The 22,592-nt window shown below is 36.4% G+C and overlaps 1 protein-coding gene and 1 long non-coding RNA gene across 2 annotated transcripts in view; both read right to left on the reverse strand.

Moving 5' to 3' along the window:
- Positions 1 to 22,592, reverse strand: part of Dnah14 (dynein axonemal heavy chain 14) — a 376,581-nt gene that overhangs the window by 64,994 nt on the left and 288,995 nt on the right. Inside the window, 6 exon segments of the mRNA XM_071619724.1 lie at positions 1,993 to 2,191; positions 2,274 to 2,695; positions 9,106 to 9,350; positions 11,133 to 11,254; positions 11,592 to 11,822; positions 22,058 to 22,273. Coding sequence (XP_071475825.1) covers positions 1,993 to 2,191; positions 2,274 to 2,695; positions 9,106 to 9,350; positions 11,133 to 11,254; positions 11,592 to 11,822; positions 22,058 to 22,273 — 1,435 coding nt within the window.
- On the reverse strand, positions 5,487 to 7,332 carry LOC139707831 (uncharacterized). Its single transcript, XR_011709258.1, has 2 exons — positions 7,005 to 7,332; positions 5,487 to 6,197 (listed from the first exon to the last, which is right to left on the reverse strand). It is a non-coding gene; the product is annotated as an uncharacterized lncRNA (long non-coding RNA).

The following is a 22,592-nucleotide window of genomic DNA, read 5'->3' on the forward strand; positions in this document are numbered from 1 at the left end:
CAGCCCACGCGGGAAAGGAACATCAGTCAGGTGCTGGGGGAAATGCCTGTCAATCAGCGAGATCTCCTGACTAACGCCTGTCAATCAGCATGACCCCTTGGCCAATCCTGGAGTTCAGCCAACTCCCCTGACCAACTCCAAAGGGACAAGGGACCCTAAAAACACCTTTTCCTGTCCCAAGCCCTTCCCTTCCTGCTGTAAGCCCCATAAAAGTCTAGTCAGATCGAGCTTCCACGAGGTTTCTCCTCAGACCCTTCTCCTGTTCCCTCTGTGGGTCTGATCGAGTTCTGCCCGGGAGTGGTATCTCAATAAAGCCTCGTTCAGCAGCCTTTTTAAATCTGCCTCCTTTGGTTGCTGACCGCCTCACCTGATCTGACAGTTACCATTGCACAGAACACGTTATTAATATAGCATTCTAATTTAAACTGATAACAACTTAACTTTCGTCATATATAGAAACTCTTTTCAAGCTCTACTTACATATCTTACATTATTGATGTTATAAATTACATTGTTTATCCATGAACATAATTATAGAATAGTTAAAAGTGTTTTTGTCATTTAATTTACAAGCATTAAAGTAACTACGTTCCTCTATACTTTTACCTTTATTGGAGAACCTAATATTTTTGTATAATTTTATGTTTATGAGTGTCTGAGACTCTGTCTGATACTGGGATATCAATATCTGCTGACTGCTGTGCTTTTGTTTCAATGGAAAGAGTTCCTTTAGCATTTTTTTTTTTGTAGGGCAAGTGTAAAGGTAAAAAACTAAATTTTTGTTTTTCTGGGAAAGCCTTAATTTCTTCATTTTTGAAGGATAGTTTTCAGATACAGCATTTCTAGTTGACACTTTTTTTTTTCTTTCAGCACTTGGAATATATCATTTTACTGCCTGTGGCCTACAAAGTTTCTGCTGAGAAATCTGCTGGCAATCCCCTAGAAGCTACCTTGTATACATGAGTCACTTTTCTCTTGCTACTTTGCCAACTTGTTCAAAACTGACTTATGTTAAAAATGATTACTATTATGTTAATAGTTTTCATATCAATGTTTGATGTTTACATTTTTCTTTGGTTGCTTCTAAAATGCCACAGAATCCCTGGATAACTTTCTATTTTTATTTTTTGTTTAAGCTACTGTTATAGTTTCTTTCTTATGTAAGCAAAAGAATCATAATAAATCCACAAGATCATTCGTTGATTCAATGGCTATAAGTGGCTATTTATCAAACATTCACTAAGTATCATGCTTTGATACACACACACACACATACAATAGAGGACTATCCATATTTCTGGTATACTTAAAAGTAACTCTTTTCATGTTTTTATTCTGATTCCTAGTTTTTGTTAATGATCTCCAAACAGTCAACAAAATTTAATACAAACCACCACTCCATACCTCCTTGTGAATATCAGATTTCCTTTAAATTTCTTATTTTTCAGCACAACAGTGTGAATGCATTTACTGCCATAACATTTATGCCATTGTAGATATAAAATGTACAACACAGGAGCATTTGGAAAAATTCAATAGTTAAAGAATCTTGTCTAAGCTTTTTGGACAGATATGCTGTGGCTCAAATTTTCAAGGCTTTTTCATAAGAAAGTGAGGGCAATTTTTTTCAGGAGGGGTAAAGTTTAACTCCAAATGGTATCTAACGTGTGTGTGTGTGTGTGTGTGTGTGTGTGTGTGTGTGTATTCCTATTGACCACAATTAGATATTCTGCTTTGCATATTAGGCCTGCTATAACCATACTACTTTTTATTTATTTATTCATTAATTCAAGAATTAGTGAGCACCAATTGTACTCCCCACCAACTAGGAGGTACAGTGATGAAATAGGCATTGTGCTTGATTTCAATCTACTTTAATTTAATCAATTATAGAAGCAGTGACTTGGAGCACCTTGGAGATATTTTAGTATTTTGCAAAGAAAGACATTTTCAATTTTTTTCCCTATATCCAGACAAATTACTTTTACTTACTATTAAGTCTAGGCTTGGGTAGTACACTTTTAATATTTATCAATAAGCCAGAATATAAAAAGGTATTCCATTCTTTTTCTGATAGGAATCCAATGTCATCCTGCATTAGATTTCCATTAGCATTATTTTGCATGATTGCAGTGCAAAGCCGAAAGGAGAAGCAGAGTTTATGTTCATTAAACAGAGCTGAAGAAACCACCTAGAGGAAAAAAAATACAAAGGTTAGACTAACCCAGTTAGATTAAAGAAATATGCAAAATTCACATTAAAGAATATCTCACCTTAAAAATATTTCTTGTCAACACATCTACTGCATTTTTAACATGCTTGTCTAAACAATTTTTTTCTCTCTCCAAATTAGGTTCTTCTGAGGTATTCATAATCAAATGAGATATTTGATTCAGAGATGTTCTCTCTCTTTTCAAGCCACTTTCCTGTTCTTTGTTTTTGGAAACTACTGATAAAACAAAAACCTGATGAAACCAGTCCAGGGAGAACTGGTACATGCAGTTGATTTGTGTAAGATCAGCCACTAGAAAGTAGAGCAGGGCACCTCGAGTAGCAATGGGGAGGTAGTTTTTATATGTTGCTTGCATTTCACTTTTTTCTTTTTCTGTTGCTTCATTGCGTCTTGAAATTTCATTTGAAATTATTTTGGATTTTCTTAAGGTATCTACCATTTCCTCATCATCTAATATGCATCCTAAAGAGAAACAAAAAAGTGAATTTAAATAAAAACTGTAGTAATATTAAGTACCTGTTTCTTCATTTGTACTCTTTTTTTTATTTGTTATTTTTAGTTATATGTGACAGAGTATATTTTGACATATCATACATACATAGAATATGTATCATACTTCCCATTATTGTGCTTGTACATGATGTAGAGTTACACTGGTCATGTATTCATATGTGAACATAGGAAAGTTATGTCTGAGTCATTTTACTGTCTTCCCATTCCCATCCTCCCTTTCTTCCCTCATTTTCTCCCTGCCCAATCCAGTGAACCTCCACTTTTCCTTCCATACCGCCTATTGTGAGTCAGCATCATATATCAGAAAGAACATTTGGTCTTTGGTTCTTTTGGATTGGCTTATTTCACTTAGCATGATAGCCTCCAGTTCCATTCATTTATCAGCAAATGCTATAATTCTTTATGGCTGAGTAATATTCTATTGTGTATAATGTACATCATTTTCTTTATCCATTCATCTTTTGAAGGGCACTAGGTTGGTCCCACCGCTTAGTTATTGTGAATTGAGCTGCTCTGAACATTGATGTGGCCGTATCACTATATTATGCTGATTTTAAGTCCTTTGGGTATATGCTGAGGAATGGGATGACTGGGTCAAATGGTGGTTCCATTGCAAGTTTTCTTAGGAATCTCTGTACTGCTTTCCACTGTGGTTGCACCAATTTGCAGTCCCACCAGCCATGTATGAGTGTGCCTTTTCCCTCATATCCTCACCAACATTTATTGTTACTTATATTCTTGATTTTACTATTCTAACTGGAGTGAGATGAAGTGTCAGTGTAGTTTTAATTTGCATTTCACTAATTACTAGAGATGTTGAACATTTTTTTTTCATATATTTGTTGACCGTTCATATTTATTTTTCTGTGAAGTCTGTTCAGTTCCCTTGCCCATTTATTGACTTGGTTATTTGTGTTTTTGGTGTTAAATTTTTTGAGTTGTTTATATATCCTGGAGATTAATACTCTGAGGTGTGAGTGGCAAAGATTTTCTCCCATTCCATAGGCTCTCTCTTTGTGTTCTTGATTGTTTCCTTTGCTGTTAAGAAGCTTTTTAGTTTGATACCCTCCCATTTATTGATTCTTGATTTTACTTTTTGTGCTTTAGGAGTCTTGTTGAGGAATTCAGTCCCTAAGCCAACATGATGGAGTTGTGCCTACTTTTTCTTCTATTAGGTGCAGGGTAAGAGATGAGGGTCTAATTTTATCATATTACATATGGATTTCCAGTTTCCCCAGCACCATTTGTTGAAGAAGCTATCTTTTCTCCAATGTATATTTATGGCACCTTTGTCTAGTATGACATAACTGTATTTATGTGGGTTTGGCTCTGTGTCTTCTTATTCTCTACCATTGGTCTACATATCTGTTTTTGTTACTATAGGTCTGTAGGACAATTTAAGGTCTAGTATTGTGATACCTCTTGCTTCACTTTTCTTGCTGAGGATTGCTTTGGCTATTTTGAGCCTCTTACTTTTCCAAATGTCATTCTTTACTCTTCACATAAGAATTTTTACTGTGGGCTTTTTGTTGGTTTTATGCTGAAGATGGGCTTTTATGTTATGCCCCACTTTCTACTCCCTCATCTCTTCTTGATATTATTTTAGTATTTATGGGTTATATTTTTATTACAGGCATACAGTAAGGAACCATCTATCATGTGGAATCAATTTACACAGTGAACCACTATATATAAGAGAATTAAAATTAAATTTACAGAAAATAACAGGCATATTATTATTTCATGTGATGTCCTGTGATATTTTGTATTCTAGTCTATCTTATTAAGCAAATAGAATTGAAATTGATTCCTTGACCATTAATTGGTTGGAACTCATCTTTTGAAAAAACATTACTTCTAGTGCTTTGATGTGTTATCTTAAATTTAACAACTTAAATATCCATTTGTTTTATTAAACCTATCTTTTTTCCAACTTATGCAAAGGTTTTACCAAAATATGACATTTGTTACATGAGTGGTTCATGAAATGGGAGAGGCTGTGGTTCTGAATCTTGTTAGATCCATGATGTTACCTTTTACATATATTACATAGTACCTAGCTGTTTTGCTCCCTAGGGGTTACCAACTGATGGTTACAGTCTTATAAGGAAACATATGGAAACCTTATCCTTGTAGCTACCTAGTTTTATCATTAATAGAAACATAGTTTATTCAGATATTATGAAGAAAGAGCATGTTAAGTGTAATTAACATAGGAAAGGAATAAAGTCAGATCCTTCCAGGCATAGATGTGTATTTAAAATTTCATAGTAAACAAACACACTTCTAAGTGAGGATTTGCCTGTTGCTGACATAAGATATAATGAACTTTGAGCTTATTTTTTTTAATAAATGTGGTTGCAAAATATGAGTTTCAGACTTCTTTTAAAAATTATCCAGCTAGCACACATCTCTTTCTAGAACTGGGTCAAGACAATGGCATAGCAATAGTCAAAGATTTTTTGCACTTTTCAAGTTAGGAAAGGCACACCCTCTGTGGTGGTTTGGATGTGGTTTGAAAGTGGTTTGTTCTGAGGGTTCCTGGGTTGGGGGACTTGGTCCCTAATGTGATGGTGCTGAAAAACAACCTTTAAGAGGTGGAGCCTCGTGAGAAGTGTGCTGGGGGAGATATTCTCAGAAGCGTAGCTCTCATGGGACCCCTGAATGAGGTGTTATATAAGAGCAAGCCTGATCTGCCGCAGTCCGGCTGCAGCAAAACAACCGGGGGGTGACGAACGACTTGTGTTGATTGATACAGCAGGAGTAGGAGCCGTTTATTGCAGGACAGGAGCAGTATTTATACATTCCACACAGCTTATCTAATTAGCATAAACTAGATACATCAGTCAACCAATAAGGAATCTCCACACTTAATAGCTCGCTTTTGTTACTTCTCAAACCACTCCCTCTGGCATTTTGCCAGGCACCATCCAGACTTGTTTACGAACTCTAACATTCCCCTGGCAAAATGCCAGGTGTTATTTTTGACTTGTTTACAGACTCCAACATTTCCCCCTTTTGTTTAATTTAAATAACGACCATAGTGGTTTTTACAGAAACACCATAAATAACCTGCTACAAACAGAAAGGGAGGATACAAAATGCCATAATACCAAGCCAATTGATGGCTCCATGCAAGAAGCCCTTGGAAAAATTATACCAGCAATGGCACCATTTGCAAAGATACCGAGTTACAATTTGTTGTAGATTACAGTTTGTTGTCTCAGTCCAGGTAAAGCAGTCTCTCAATAGATTAACTCACAGTCCAGGTAAATCACAGTCCAGGTAAGTTCTGCAGGCAGCTAGCTTAAATCACAGTCCAGGTAAGTTCTGCAGGCAACTAGCTTAATCCGAAGTCTCCTCTGGTTATCAGCAACACTGGAAATTCTTCCACCTTGGTCTTTACCAACACTGGGACGAAGGCAGGAACTCCGGATGGCTAAAGAAAATCCTGTAGCATTCCACTAAGAAAACAACCTTCTGAACAATTTAGTACATTATCTCAAGGTTTTTTTGCATTTGAAATAAGCCTTAAAGGTGCTCATTACTCATTAGCTTCCAGGTGTGGGAGAACCATTGTAGCTTAGTTATTGGCATTGAAAATGACCAAACATCAGGGACGCTGGTAGTGTCTTCTGCTGGCTGTAGCGCCTGGGCAGCCCCAGATCGCCCTGGGGAGTGTCCCGGACTCAAACTGCTACTGGGCACAGGGAGCAAGAGCCTGCGAGACTGTGCCTCCAGGTCAGGTCTAGATTTGGGTTTGGGCTCTCGGTAGTAGAAGAGCTGGCTCCCCGGCCAGGAGGCAGGGAAGGGCCAGTCGCTGTGGCCTCTTGGAAAATCCTTGCTGCGCTGTGACCGGCTTGCATACTCGGCAGTTGCCTCTCCGCTTCATGCACCCTCCGGTAACGAAAAGTATTTAGTAATAGCCTTTTGCTGCAACTTTTTTCCTGATAATCCTTCTTCTTCTGAACTTTCTTTTTCTTTCTGACTAGAGTTCCTGGGCTCTTATCAACACATGCCCTAGCTATTCTTGGTTCCACTGGGGTGCCTCCTTTCCTTAGTAATTTACTTCTCACCCCTTCCATATTTTCATCACAAAGACAATACAATACACTGAGACAAAACAAGACACAAACATACTGTATCAATCTTCTCCATTTTCTGGAAATGGTCATTTTTCCTCTCGTCCTATCTGTCTAGGGACGAGCAGATTTGCTCCCGTCCTATCTATGGACGGGCAGCTTTTTTCGTCACTTACCCCCGAGTGTCCCGGGGCTCCCCGTAACGGGCCACCATCTGCCGCAGTCCGGCTGCAGCAAAATAACCGGGGAGTGACGAATAACTTGTGTACGTTGATACAGCAGGAGTAGGAGCCGTTTATTGCAGGACAGGAGCAGTATTTATACATTCCACACAGCTTATCTAATTAGCATAAACTAGATACATCAGTCAACCAATAAGGAATCTCCACACTTAATAGCTCGCTTTTGTTACTTCTCAAACCACTCCCTCTGGCATTTTGCCAGGCACCATCCAGACTTGTTTACGAACTCTAACATTCCCCTGGCAAAATGCCAGGTGTTATTTTTGACTTGTTTACAGACTCCAACACTGATCCCCAACTTCTTTCTTGGCAATGTGATCAGATCCTTTCACATACACTCCTGCCTGTGATATAAATAAACCTCTTTTCTATATAAAGTTAGCCTGTCTCAAGACTTTCATTATAGTAACCAAAAAGGGACTAATATACCCTCCTCACTACCTTCTCCACTTTATTTATTTTTTGGTAGTTTGGGATTTTTATGATAAAATGTGAAGTCCTATAAGGCACAAAAATAAGCATTTCTGAAATCTTAGGTATTTTATGCTGTAACAATTAGTTTGTTTGTTTGTTTGTTTCTTTCTTTCTTTTTGTTTTTTAGATAGTTTCTGAACATGCTGAACAAATCAGTGTTTTCTCCACATCCCAGTAATCTTACTGAGGCAAGACTAGAACTCCATATGATAGACATTCCTCTTTTGGTCATAGATCTCAGTAAAGTGCTGGTGTTGCAGTACTTTGTTGAGGAAGGCAATCCTATATTAAGGTGAATACATAAGTGGAGGGATACATACTTTTTGTGTGTGTGTTGTGGGTTCTGTAAGCATAATGTGGGAAGGAAAGGCTTAAATTCATCACTGCACCGAAATTGGTAGACCTGTCCTCGTTCTCACGAAGTTCATGGTTCTAGTTCTAGATAGTCTTAGGGAATGCCCTCCACTAGTGGTTTGGCTCCCTTGTGGCATTGGTGAATGGTGGTCAGGATGAGGAGCAAGAGATTGAGTATGGACTAAGGCTGTAGAAATGGGGGCTCACACAATATTGCTCCTGGGTATGGCAACTTTATGCCCTATCAAACTCTGTTTCTTCTTCAAAAATTATATCATTATTACTGTTTTATTATTTATATATTATATATTTATCTTTTAAAAAACTAGTTTTCAGCTTATTTTACTAAAGTGTCTGGTAATATTGAGTTTGCATCCTAGATAATGAGCCTTTTAGATTAGAAAAACAATATTTAATTAGTAATGAAAATTAGAATTGTGTAGAGAACTTTAAAAGTAAATACAAATCAGGGCTCCACCTGTAAATGTTCAGTTACTAAGTTTGTGGTGTACTCATAGGGCATTTGCAATAAAAATAGAAATAAAGAAGAGCAATAAAATATACAGATTACTCCTTATCCATAAACTTAATTGAGGAACTAAAATATATGAGAAACTTTGAAGTCCTAAGGAGTCACAAGTTAAAACAGAAAAATTCCATTATTAGATATTGTTATATTTTATTACAGTTGAATTAGGAGCAGATATGTCAGTGTGACCCAGGAATGTAACTTAAATTTAAGTTTAGATGCTGTAATGATTATGAATTTTTAGATATTTCTTACATGGAAGAGGAAAAAAATTTCTACTGCTATTTTAATAAGCAGAGTATTTTAATGGCATAAATTAAAAATCAGTGAATTGTTTCCTTTTAAAAGATCCTTTAGTATTAAAACTTGGGGGAAAACCCAATCTTTTGTCTCTGTAATCTAAAGTTTAGACATTTTATAGGTATCAGGTACTTGAAATATGGGCAAGGAGCCTAGGCGGGAACTAACCAGCTTCTCTAAGATTTGTCCTATTCTTAGATTAAGATGGCCAACATCCTATGATATTCACAATGCTTAAGCTTAGAAATGGGATGGTGTGCCTGCATTAATCAGTTATCTTGTGAAAATTTTTGGTGCCAATTCAAAATTTGGTCCTTGTAACTTTTTATTCTGATCTTCATTCAAGGTCTCTTAATCTCACTAAACAGCTGCACTTACCTTGTGATTTCTGTAGTAAGTTCAATGTTTCTTCTTCCAGTTCTTCAATAGTTATAGCACCAAGAGAAATACTGTCTAAAATCTGGAAGCGTTGATATTCTAAATGAGGAACTTCATGACTTAATATAGTAGATAAGAGTTGATCTTGCAAACCTTGGAATGTTACTATGACATTGATCATAGTAACAAAATTATAAACTGATGGAAGAAAATGGGGATTGTCTATTTCTGTAGATAAGTATAACCTAAACACAACAAAGATACCAGTTATTCAAAGAATATACAGAAGGAGAAAAATAAAACAAAATTACTTAATAATGCAAAACATTTTTTTTTCCTGGAAGAAGACAAGGTTAATTTTTAGTATTATTCAGCATTGTAAACAAAGTAGTCTCTCAACTTACATTGTGTGAATAAGTTTCTATTTAAGACTTTAAAAAACACAATCATAAATTAGGTTCAGACCATATTTAAACATGAGGACAGAGTAAAGAAAAATGCTAAAGAGTAGGAGTTATGACCTGGAACTAGGCCATTTTTAAAGACTGGTTTTTACCCTGAATGAGAGAAGTCAGTTAGGGGATTTGAGCAGAGAAGTGATATGATCTTTTTAAGTGACCTCTCTAGCTGCTGTCTTGAGAACAACCTGGGCAGAGGTGGGAGGTAGCAAAATGGGAAGTTAGGTCGTGAGAGATGAAGGTGGCTTAGAACAGGGTGGTGGCCCTGAGAGTAGCAATCAAATAAAGTGAGGACAACTCTTCAATCTATTTTGAAATTGAAGCTCAGAGAGGTTAAATAAGTTGCCCATATCAATGGCCAGAAAGTGAAGAGGGCACCTGTTCTCGAAGTCTGTCTTCTAAACAGTGTCCTCCATCCCTTCCTCAAGTACACACATTTCAAACATGAGGACAGGTTGTCAATTCAGGAAAAGGTAGCTTTATGTGCATTTCTAGAGCTGTAACTTAATTACAGTGTATCCACTGAGAAAAAAGCATGGTTTAACATGGTGTTTTCCAAAGGGTTATTCCATGCAACAGTAAAAGGGTTCAATGAATAGGGAGGTTTTTAAATTCCTAACAGAAAGTCCCTGTTTAACTTTAACCCACTGCTTTAAAAAAAAGCCTTGGATACCTTTTATTTGGGTGATACCTGTTAAATCCCTGAAAATGCTGTTTTGAGGAACATAACTTGGGAAAATATTTTATTAACAGAACAAAGGACAGTAGGAGAGAGAATTCTAAGAATGAGGCAAGCCTGCAGCCCTGCCCTGGGGAAAGTGTACACAGCCAAACAGACCCTTTGGGGAGAAGCTGCATAGTTATTGGGAAGGAGTGCAGAACAACTGGCTAGGGACCCTTCAAATCTTCTGGTTCCCTTGCTGATAACTTGCTTACTCAGAACTCCTCTGATGAGAAACTGATTTTCTGGTATCTTTGTTTATAAGAAGAGAATGAAACATGAACAACTCAAATATCTTATTTTCTTGGAAATCATATTTTTGTGGTGATCAAATTCGACTTCATAATAAGTTCTTTGTGAAGTTAGCTAGTGGAAGTGGGTTTCCAAGAGGCCAGTTCCATTTGGGAACATGAGTACAGTATTTTTATCTCTAGGCAAATATCTCTTTTTGCATGGCTATTAAATATGGGTTTGTTTTCTAAAGCAGCAAAAGCTTGCCCCACCCAAGTATATGTTAGGCAAGTGGAACAATCCGAGCTCTGGATCAAGCATGGCCAGTGTTTGTTACCCTCTCTGCTCAGCTTCTGAAATTCTTCAAGAAACCCACAGATTTCATTGGGCACAGTTTGAAAAATACTGGTCAATAAATAAAAATCTGTTCTTTATTCTGCACACTGATGAGTGCTATTTGCCAGCAACACACGAACAAAAAGCATATTCAAAATGCAACTTTACTTTTGCCGTCAGGCAGGTGGGAGCTTATCAAGACGAAAATACAAGGCCTTGAACATTATCTGTCTTAAAAAAAATATAGACATTTGATACAATTTAACTGTTAGAGACATTACCTAAATTTGGAATTGTATTCAATCTCACAGTCATCAATTCTTATGAAATATTGCCCTCTTTTCTGATAGATATCCTTCTTCAGAATTGCCATCAAGCCTGGAGAAAATGTTTCAGGGAGATTCTGAAAAATAAAACAAAAAACAAAGAACAAAACAGATATAATTAAGAAAATGATCCTAGATAATCAGTTGAAAGCACTACTATTTTAAACATTTAAATCTTATTAAATACCTGGAATGAAAGACAGCTCTAAGAGAACTGAATATTCAAAACTCACTGTAGATATTAAATGTGTACATATGATATATATATATATATATATATATATATATATATATATATATATGAATTTTTTTCTCTGACAGAGTTACCTATCACTTAAAATTTTTAGTCTTTATGCTCATTGTATATAGCATGTGTTGCTGGAAATAGGGAATTAGGTCATATTGTCCAAACACCTTCAAGAAGACACTCTCTCCTGTTTTCATAGCATTTTCAATCTTTTTGGAGTAATTGTTATCCTCAGCAGAGAGCTCTTGCAGCCCAGTTCCTTCCATCTGTTGGATCCAGTTGTGTGCTTGCTTGTGTGGGTCAATCATCAGTGGCCACTGCTGGCAATTCTTGATCAAGATGGCATTCTCTATTGAGTTCTGACCAAGAGGTAACCCCTGATTATGCCATTGGCGTATCTGGAATGAAACCATTAGTACTTTGAGATTTCATAAAATTCTTCACATCTTTAGTATACTCTGGGATACTTAAGGATTGTACAGAATCATTGCCTTCAGAATATAAAATAATCTTTCAAAAGACTAAAGAAATGAACAATTTAAAGAAACTTGGATGTGAAATTTTTAAAATGGTAATTATTCACTAACTTACACCTTTTTGTTCATCAGTAAAGACATTTACAGGGCCCAATCACAAAAAGATACTGTGGGAGATATAAAAATATGAGAGTGCAGCTGTTTCCAAGGCTCTTAGATGTTAATGCACATACAAAACATGCAATAATACAAAGTTATACAAATATGATAACAGCTACTCTATTTCAAACCTACCACCTGACAAGCACATATGTGTGTGTGATTTAGTTAAATTACTCGAATGCCCTCATTTCTCAGGTGGAGGAACTAAGGCTAAAAGGTTAGGTCCCTGACCATGATCATAGTGACAGCATAGAGGCAGAGCTAGGATTTGACTCAGAAGCTGACTCCATGCCTATTCATGACAGAAAATAGTATGTTGGGAGAAAAAGGCCAAGAAATCTCAAGGATGTAGGAGAAGGAATGAGACATCGGGAACCTTCTGGCAAAAGGTAGCAAGGACTTCTCTGGAGAAATCAGGGATGCTTTACTATGATGAATTGCATACTCTTGAAGTCTGCATAAAAGGAAATATAAAAGATAATAAAAAATTCTGAAAAGTGCAAGTGTTCCTGTCACTGGAATGTAGACCATGTTTGAATATAGGCAAAGAAGACAGGAGTGAAGGTTGGTACGGTGAGAGGAACAGGCACCCTGAACTCAATAGCAAAGCAGAGATTCTATTTTCAAAAAGTAACCATTCTTTTGACTCCACTCCTTTCTTTCTCATTTTACTTATTTATATATTCCTGAACAATACAGTGTTGCTTAATTTTTGAACTTCAGATAAATGAAATCTTAAACCCTTTGTTGGGTGTCTGCCTCCATCCATGTTGTCTAGCTGTATTTATTCATTCTCATTGCTGTCAAGAACTCCACTTTATCAACATACCAAGATTTACTTATCTATTCTGCTGGGGAGGGCACTTGGATGGTTTCAAGTCATTCACTATTAAGAATAATAAATAAGTTTATTATTTTATAATAAACTTTTAAATGTCTATTGATAGAGTTATGTATGCATTTCTTGTAGGTAAAAAACTAGGATGTGAAGTTGGGTCATAGGGTGGTATATTTTAAATATTAGTGATTAAAAGCAGTTTTCTAAAATAATTATAGCATTTTACATTCTCATCATCAGTTTTGAGAATTTCTGTTATTCCATATCCTTGTTAACTCTTGATATTTTCAGTCTTATACATTTTTGTCAATCTGATAGTCTTCAATGTGGTATCTGTATCATTTTGGATTTAAGTTGCATACTCCTAATGAGCCCCTAATGAAGGTTAAGCATCTACATATGTTAGCTGGCTAGTTGGACATATTCCTTTTTGTGAGCTGCCTGTTCAAGGCTTTTGCTCACTTATCTACTAGATTGTATATGTATTTATTTCTTACTGACTTTTACTAGTTCTTTTTATATTCCAGAGAGAGCCCTTAAACCTGAATAGCAGGTCTAAACTTTAATGTATATCTGCAAAAATTTGTATTTTTTTCATGTCTTCTTTTTTCAATTCTATCTTTTCCCCCTTGCCTTTCTATACTCCTAGTACAATGTTAAATACAAGTGTTGATAATGGACATCTCTTTGTTACATACATGATCTAGAAGGCAACATTTCACCAATGCCTCATTTTTTCAATTCTAATTTCTTCTTTGGCTTATGGCTAGTTTAGGAATATATTTCATCATTTCTCAAAATATGAGGATTTTCAAGGTATCTTAATACTGGTTTCTAGCTTACTTGCATTTTCGTTAGACAACATACTTTGTGTAATTTCAGTTCATTATCATTTGCTAAAACTTGTTTTATGGTCCATCATATGGTCAACTTTGGCAGTGTTTTACCTGTGTTTACATGGAATGTGCAAACTGTAGGCACTGGCTACAGTGTTCTGTATATTTCCATCAAGTCTATTTCTTTTTTTTTAATATTTATTTTTTAGTTGTAGTCGGATATAATACCTTTATTTTATTTATTTATTTATATGTGGTGCTGAGGATAGAACCCAGGGCCCTTTATGTGGTAGGCGAACACTATACAACTGAGCCACAACCCCAGCCCTCCATTAAGTCTATTTCTTGAGGAAGGATTCAACAGGGCAGCGGGCGGGGAGGCAGTGCTTTCAGTACCTCCTCAGCCACGTGGACAGAGAGACACATCAGAATGTTCGGATTCTGCCTGCTGAGAAACTCCCAGCAAAATTCCGCTGAAGTGAGACCTAGGCGGGGAGTTTGGGATTATTGGAGCAGACAGCTTGCCCCAGATGGGTGAATCTCGGCCACCCTGTGTGCGGAGGTGCAGGCTGCCGCCGCTGTCTGGCTATTGGCGCAGAAGGAGGCATTTCAGCACTGCCGGAGATCGTGTGCGGCGTAGAGACTCTTTGAAGAGGTTGCTAACCAAGCCTTCATGAAACAGCGGACCGAGAACTGAAACCCAGACTGGGACAGACCAGAGACAGGCCAGACCCACCCCTCCCATCTGACACTCCTGCAAGGAGTCTGGGGCTGACATCACCATAGTTTGGCTGACGGGATCCCTTCCTAGCGGAATCGGCTTCAACAGGTGTGTGACTCCCATCCCCACCAGATACATACAGCTGGGAAACCTCAAAAATCTTACTCCAGAGCTCCGTGGACGTGACTGTAGGGGCCGAGGGAAGCAGAGGGGACTCCCGACCCCCAACTCCCCCTACTACCAGCAGCTACACCCAAGGCCTTAGCTGCCAGCTCCCTGGGGCGTGGCCACTGAAGGAGTCCAGGCAAATTAAGCTGACGGTTCCCAGATCACCCGCTCCACAACCTTGGGGTCCGGTGAAAGGCAAACAGAGAGAGTGCTCAGTCGTTCGGGAAATAGGGAACTCAGGGGGGCAGCAAGTGTAACTAGATCTGTGGAGATAGCCTCTGGTGAGCAGGGACCGGAGAGCAGGGACCGGCTGGCTGGCAGGAGGAAGGGGGGGAGGGGCCGGAGAAGAGACTAACAGGATTGGAGAGACGCCCAGTAGGGGAAGAGGAGCCACCTTACAGGGATTGCTGCCGGCACATAGAGGGCAGAAGCTCGGCTCAGAGGGCACAGCTCCACCTACTGGAAGAGAAGAAAATAGAACTCTAAGACTTTATTTATCATTTTTTTTCTTTTCCCTTTTCAATATTTATTGTTCTTTCCATTCTCCTTTATTCTACCTATTTTTATCTCCCTCTTTCTCTTTAAGGACTTCTTCCTTCCCCTTCCCCCTAACTTTCATCCCAAGCATTACGACTTTCATTACATGTAATTTTCTAAATGTAAGTAGGTGAATGTTCTGAGGCTGTCTATAGGGCTCCTAAGTACCTAGCTATTTCCAAATACCCTGATCCATTCGCCTGTTAATATCCCCCTTCAGTAGAGCAATCTTCCAAAGTAGCCAAGATATACTAACCTTCATACCATCATAGCACCCAACCTAAATATAAAGTCCTAAGACCCAACAACAGATCACTATATGCCTACAGAATCTGTAAGCCTCTTATGAAAGGAATGAATCCGCTTTAAATTACAAGAAAGTCCAACATCTCTAGACATAGTCTCCCACCACAAAGGAGAGACCACAGAGATATACAAAACCAAAACAAATTTATAGGAGAAAACAGAAACACAGCAGTTAAACAGAGTTGGAAAGTAATGTGAACACCATGAAAAAACAAGGGAAAAAGGATTACAAACAATGCAGGACAACTTAAGTTTACAGGAGAACCTAGAGGCATAAGAAAAATGGACAGAGAAAGAACTCAAGGCATACTTGACTCCGATGGAATGGAATCTTAAAGAAGTCATTAGACAGCAAGTCCAAACAATGAAAGAATACTTTGAAAATGAATTACACAAGCAGATTCAAGAAGTAAAAAATAAACTCTACCAGGAGATAGAGATTTAAAAAAAAAATCAAACAGTAATCCTAGAAATGCAGGAAACCATAAACCAAATCAAAGACTCAAATGAGAATATTACAAGTAGATTAGATCAAATAGAAGTCAGAACATCAGATAATGAAGACAAAGTTTATCAACTCAAAAAGAGTATAGTCAACACAGAAAGGCTGGTAAGAAACCACGAGCAAAACATCCAAGAGATACGGGATGTCATAAAAAAACCAAACTTAAGAGTCTTTGGGATAGAGGAAGGTATAGAGGTCGAAACCAAAGGAATGAGAAATCTTTTGAATGAAATAATTTTAGAAAACTTTCCAGACATGAAAGATGGAATAGATTGCCAAATCCTGGAAGCCTACAGGACCCTAAACATACAAACCATAATAGACCAACTCCAAGACACATAATTATGAAGATATCCAACATACAGAACCAAGAGAGAATATTAAAAGCTACAAGAGAAAGGAGGCAGATTACATTCAGGGGTAAACCAATTAGGTTAATGGCTGAATTTTCATCACAGACGTTGAAAGCGAGAAGATCCTGGAACAGCATATTTCAAACGCTGAAAAATAATGGATTCCAACCAAGAATATTGTATCCAGCAAAATTAAGCTTCAGGTTTGACAATGAAATTAAAATATTTCATGATAAACAAAAGTTAGAAGAATTTGCAGCCAGAAAACCAGCACTGCAAAGCATTTGGAGCAAAACACTACAAGAAGAGGAAATGAAAAACAGCACCCAAAACCAACAGTGGGAGGTAACTCAGTAAAGGGGGGAAAAATAATCAAAGAGGAAAAACAAGCCAAATTAAAATAATAAATAAAATAAATAAATACATAAACAAACATGACTGGAAGTACAAACCATATATCAATAGTAACCCTAAATTTTAATGGCTTAAACTCACCAATCAAGCAACATAGGCTAGTAACTTGGATTAAAAAACCAGATCCAACAATATGCTGCCTTCAGGAGACTCATATGACAGGAAAAGACACACACAGGCTGAAGGTGAAAGGTTGGGAAAAATCATACCACTCACATGGTCCTCGGAAGCAAGCAGGAGTGGCCATACTCATATTGAATAAAATCAACTTCAAACCTAAATTAATCAAAAGGGATAAAGAAGGACACTATATACTGTTAAAAGGAACCATTCACCAACAAGACATAACAATTATCAATATGTATGCATCAAATAATGGTGCTGCAACGTTCATAAAACAAATTCTCCTCAAGTTCAAGAATCAAATAGACCACAACACAATAATTATGGGTGACTTCAACACACCTCTCTCACCATTGGACAGATCCCCCAAACAAAAGTTGAATAAAGAAACTATAGAACTCAATAACACAATCAATAACCTAGACTTAACTGACATATATAGAATATATCAACCATCATCAAGTGGATATACGTTCTTCTCAGCAGCACATGGATCCTTCTCAAAAATAGACCATATATTATGCCATAGGGCAACCCTTAGTAAATATAAAGGTGTGGAGATAATACCATGCATCTTATCTGATCATAATGGAATGAAACTGGAAATCAATGATAAAAGAAAGAAGGAAAAATCCTGCATTACTGGAAAATGAACAATATGTTACTGAATGATCAATGGGTTACAGAAGACATAAAGGAGGAATCAAAAAATTCTTAGAGATAAATGAAAATACAGACACAACATATCAGAATCTATGGGACACAATGAAAGCAGTTTTAAGAGGGAAATTCATTGCCTGGAGTTCATTCCTCAAAAAAAGAAAAAACCAACAAATAAATGAGCTCACACTTCATCTCAAAACCCTAGAAAAGGAAGAGCAAAACAACAGCAAATGTAGCAGAAGGCAAAAAATAATTAAAATCAGAGTGGAAATCAATGAAATTGAAACAAAAGAAACCATTGAAAAAATTGACAAAACTAAAAGTTTGTTCTTTGAAAAAATAGATAAGATCGACAGACCCTTAGCCATGCTAATGAAGAGAAGAAGAGAGAGAACTAACATACTAACATACGGGATGAAAAAGGCAATACCACAACAGACACTACAGAAATACAGAAGATAATTAGAAATTATTTTGAAACCCTATATTCCAATAAAATAGAAGATAGTGAAGATATCGATAAATTTCTTGTCATATGATTTGCACAGATTGAGTCAGGAAGATACACACAATTTAAACAGACCAATAACAAAGGAGGAAATAGAAGAAGCCATCAAAAGACTACCAACCAAGAAAAGCCCTGGACTGGATGGGTATACAGCGGAGTTTTACAAAACCTTTAAAGAAGAATTAATACCAATACTTTTCAAGTTATTTCAGGAAATAGAAAAAGAAGGAGCTCTTCCAAATTCATTCTATGAGGCCAACATCACCCTGATCCCAAAACCAGACAAAGACACTTCAAAGAAAGAAAACTACAGACCAATATCTCTAATGAACCTAGATGCAAAAATCCTCAATAAAATTCTGGTGAATTGGATACAAAAACATATCCAAAAAATTGTGTACCATGATCAAGTAGGATTCATCCCTGGGATGCAAGGATGGTTCAATATACAGAAATCAATAAATGTTATTCACCACATCAATAGACTTAAAGATAAGAACCATATGATCATCTCAATAGATGCAGAAAAAGCATTCAACAAAGTACAGCATCCCTTTATGTTCAAAACACTAGAAAAACTAGGGATAACAGGAACTTACCTCAACATTGTAAAAACTATCTATGCTAAGCCTCAGGCTAGCATCATTCTAAATGGAGAAAAACTGAAGGCATTCCCTCTAAAATCTGGAACAAGACAGGGATGCCCTCTCTCACCACTTCTATTCAATATAGTTCTCAAAATACTGGCCAGAGCAATTAGATGAAAGAAATTAAAGGCATAAAAATAGGAAAAGAAGAACTTAAATTATCACTATTTGCGGATGATATGATCCTATACCTAGAAGACCCAAAAGGGTCTACAAAGAAACTACTAGAGCTAATAAATGAATTCAGCAAAGTGGCAGGATATAAAATCAACACACATAAATCAAAGGCATTCCTGTATATCAGCGACAAATCTTCTGAAGTAGAAATGAGGACAACCACCCCATTCATAATATCCTCAAAAAAAAAATACTTGGGAATCAACCTAACAAAAGAGGTGAAAGATTTATACAATGAAAACTACAGAACCCTAAAGAGAGAAATAGAAGAAGTTCTTAGAAGATGGAAAAATATACCCTGTTCATGGATAGGCAGAACTAACATCATCAAAATGGCGATTTTACCAAAAGTTCTCTATAGGTTTAATGCAATGCCAATCAAAATCCCAATGGCATTTCTTGTAGAAATAGATAAAGCAAGCATGAAATTCATATGGAAAAATAAAAGACCCAGAATAGCAAAAGCAGGAAGAATGAATCAGGCAGTATAGCAATACCAGACTTCAAACTATACTACAGAGCAATAGTAACAAAAACAGCATGGTATTGGTACCAAAACAGGCAGGTGGACAAATGGTACAGAATAGAGGACACAGAGACCAATCCACAAAATTACAACTATCTTATTTTTGACCTAGGGGCTAAAAGCATGCAATGGAGGAAGGATTGCACCTTCAACAAATGGTGCTGGGAAAACTGAAAATACATATGCAACAAAATGAATCTGAATTCCTTTCTCTCACCATGCACAAAAGTTAACTCAAAATGGACCAAGAAGCTTGATATCAAAACAGAGACTCTGCATCTAATAGAAGAAAAAGTTGGCTCCAATCTACATACTGTGGGGTCAGGCTCCAAATTCCTTAATAGGACACTCATAGCACAAGAGCTAAAAACAAGAATCAACAAATGGGACTTACTCAAACTAAAAAGTTTTTTCTCAGCAAGAGAAACAATAAGAGATGTAAATAGGGAGCCTACATCCTGGGAACAAATGTTTACTTCTCACACTTCAGATAGAGCCCTAATATCCAGAGTATACAAAGAACTCAAAAAAAATAAACAATTAGAAAACAAATAACCCAATCAATAAAAGGGCCAAGGACCTGAACAGACACTTCTCAGAGGAGGACATACAATCAATCAACAAGTACATGAAAAAATGCTCACCATCTCTAGCAGTCAGAGAAATGCAAATCAAAACCACCTTAATATACCATCTCACTCCAGTAAGGTTGGCAGCCATTATGAAGTCAAACAATAACAAGTGCTGGCGAGGATGTGGGGAAAAGGGTACACTTGTACATTGCTGGTGGGACTGCAAATTGGTTTAGCCAATTTGGAAAGCTGGGAATGGAACCACCATTTGAGCCAGGTATTCCCCTTCTCGGACTATTCCCTAAAGACCTTAAAAGAGCGTACTATAGGGATACTGCTACATCGATGTTCATAGCAGCACAATTCACAATAGCTAGACTGTGGAACCAACATACATGCCCTTCAATAGATGAATGGATAAAAAAATGTGGCATTTATACACAATGGAGTATTACTCAGCACTAAAAAACGACAAAATTATGGCATTTGCAGGGAAATGGATGGCATTAGAGCAGATTATGCTAAGTGAAGCTAGCCAATCCCTAAAAAACAAATGCCAAATGTCTTCTTTGATATAAGGAGAGCAACTAAGAACAGAGCAGGCAGGAAGAGCATGAGAAGAAGATTAACATTAAACAGGGATGAGAGGTGGGAGGGAAAGGGAGAGAGAAGGGAAATTGCATGGAAATGGAAGGAGACCCTCATCGTTATACGAAATTACATATAAGAGGAAGTGAGGGGAAAGGGGAAAAAAAAACAAGGGACATAAATAAATTACAGTAGATGGGGTAGAGAGAGAAGATGGGAGGGGAGGGGAGGGGGGATAGTAGAGGATAGGAAAGGCAGCAGAATACAACAGACACTAGTATGGCAGTATGTAAAAACATGGATGTATAACCGATGTGATTCTGCAATCTGTATATGGGGAAAAAATGGGAGTTCATAACCCACTTGAATCAAATGTATGAAATATGATATGTCAAGAACTATGTAATGTTTTGAACAACTAATAAAAAAAGTCTATTTCTTGATCACACTGTTCAAATCTCCTCTATTCTTTCTAATTTTGTGTATCTGCTTTATTAGTTATAGAAAAAAGGTGTTAAAATCTTTCACTATTATTATAGATTTGTCTATTTTCCTCTATAATCCTATAAAAGTTTGATTAATATTTGAAATTAGGTTATTAGGTACAAATTTAGAATTATTAACATTCTTGGAGAATTAAACCAATTCTTAAAGTAAAGAAAGCTTAATTAGTTCTAGTGATCTTTTTTTTTTCTTGCCTAAAGTCTATTTTGTCCTTTAAAAAAAATCTATGTTAAATTTTCTCCAAGTTTCTGATTTTCAACTTTTGTTTTAGGTATGTCCTTTCTAAACAATATATGGTTTCTGTTTTGTACTTTAGCTTATACTATTATATAGCTTTAAAATTTCTGACTTTTAATTGGTGTATTTAAATCTAACATAATAACTGACATATTTGGGTTTAAATTAGTTATTAGAATTATGAAAATGAGAAGCCAATATTTGCTTTTGAGAATTCATAGTTTGGTTAGTCAATTTAAGAAGAATTATCAGTGAGGAAACCAATCGAAAATTATTCTCTGAGGGTTAAAAAAAGTAGGTACATTTCTTTTTTATCTTCTAGACATCAGCATAGAATTTACATAAATACATGAAAAGTATTGATAAATGTAGGTCTGTATTTTGTGCTATAGCTAAGAATGCTCCCTAGGGTTCAATAAATTCACTAATTTTACTAGTGAAAGGCATTTTAGTGAGAGAAATAAGCAAGATTAAAATGGAGATAATATTGTTTAAATTTTGCTCAAATGGTGACAAATAGGACAGATATAACTAATTAAAGCATTAGAGTTATGTTAAAAAAATGAAGTACCTTATATATAATCAGAGATATGATAACTTATGATTTAATGGTGTAGTAAGAATTGTAATGCAAAAATAAATAAATAAATTTAAAAAAAGTAAAGCCTGAAAGAAACTCTAATATTTTCAGTTATGCAAATATTTTTGGGTAAAGATCCAATCCCCCCAACATTAATAAATACTTAGCTGGGTAATAGAAATATATTACCACCTCAGGTTCTTGTGCCATCGCTTCAATTAAAGAAAAGTTGGAAGACAAGGAAATGTTGTTTTCAATGCAAAATTTCTCCCATTTATTCACAATCAGCTGGCGGAATTCTGGTGTTAAAACTCCACTGTAGACGATGCATGCTGCTGATAGCAGCATGTCACCCAGGATCCTCTCTAGCTTGTTATCGATGTGATTGATTATTTCTTGCCACCGAGCCTAAATATCAAGATAAAAAGGAGTTAGTGGATAGAAAATATACTATGATGAGACATTTATGATGAAGACCATTAATGATGGTCTTCAATCTGGATATATCATTACTATTAATATTACTGTTTCTAGTTGTACTTGTATGAAAGCTAATTATAGATAACATTTTAAAATGAATTGTTTTCTGGGAGGAATACTAGTCCTGTTCCTGGGTTTGTCAATAATGTCATATTTACTGAGATATACAGCCATTTCAAATCCTTTGTGTAATAAAGCAGGGTAATTTTGAAAATATCAATTCACTATGCTATTAATGGTATTCAGT

This window comes from Marmota flaviventris, chromosome 12, assembly GCF_047511675.1.
Source record: "Marmota flaviventris isolate mMarFla1 chromosome 12, mMarFla1.hap1, whole genome shotgun sequence".
Taxonomy (NCBI): domain Eukaryota; kingdom Metazoa; phylum Chordata; class Mammalia; order Rodentia; family Sciuridae; genus Marmota; species Marmota flaviventris.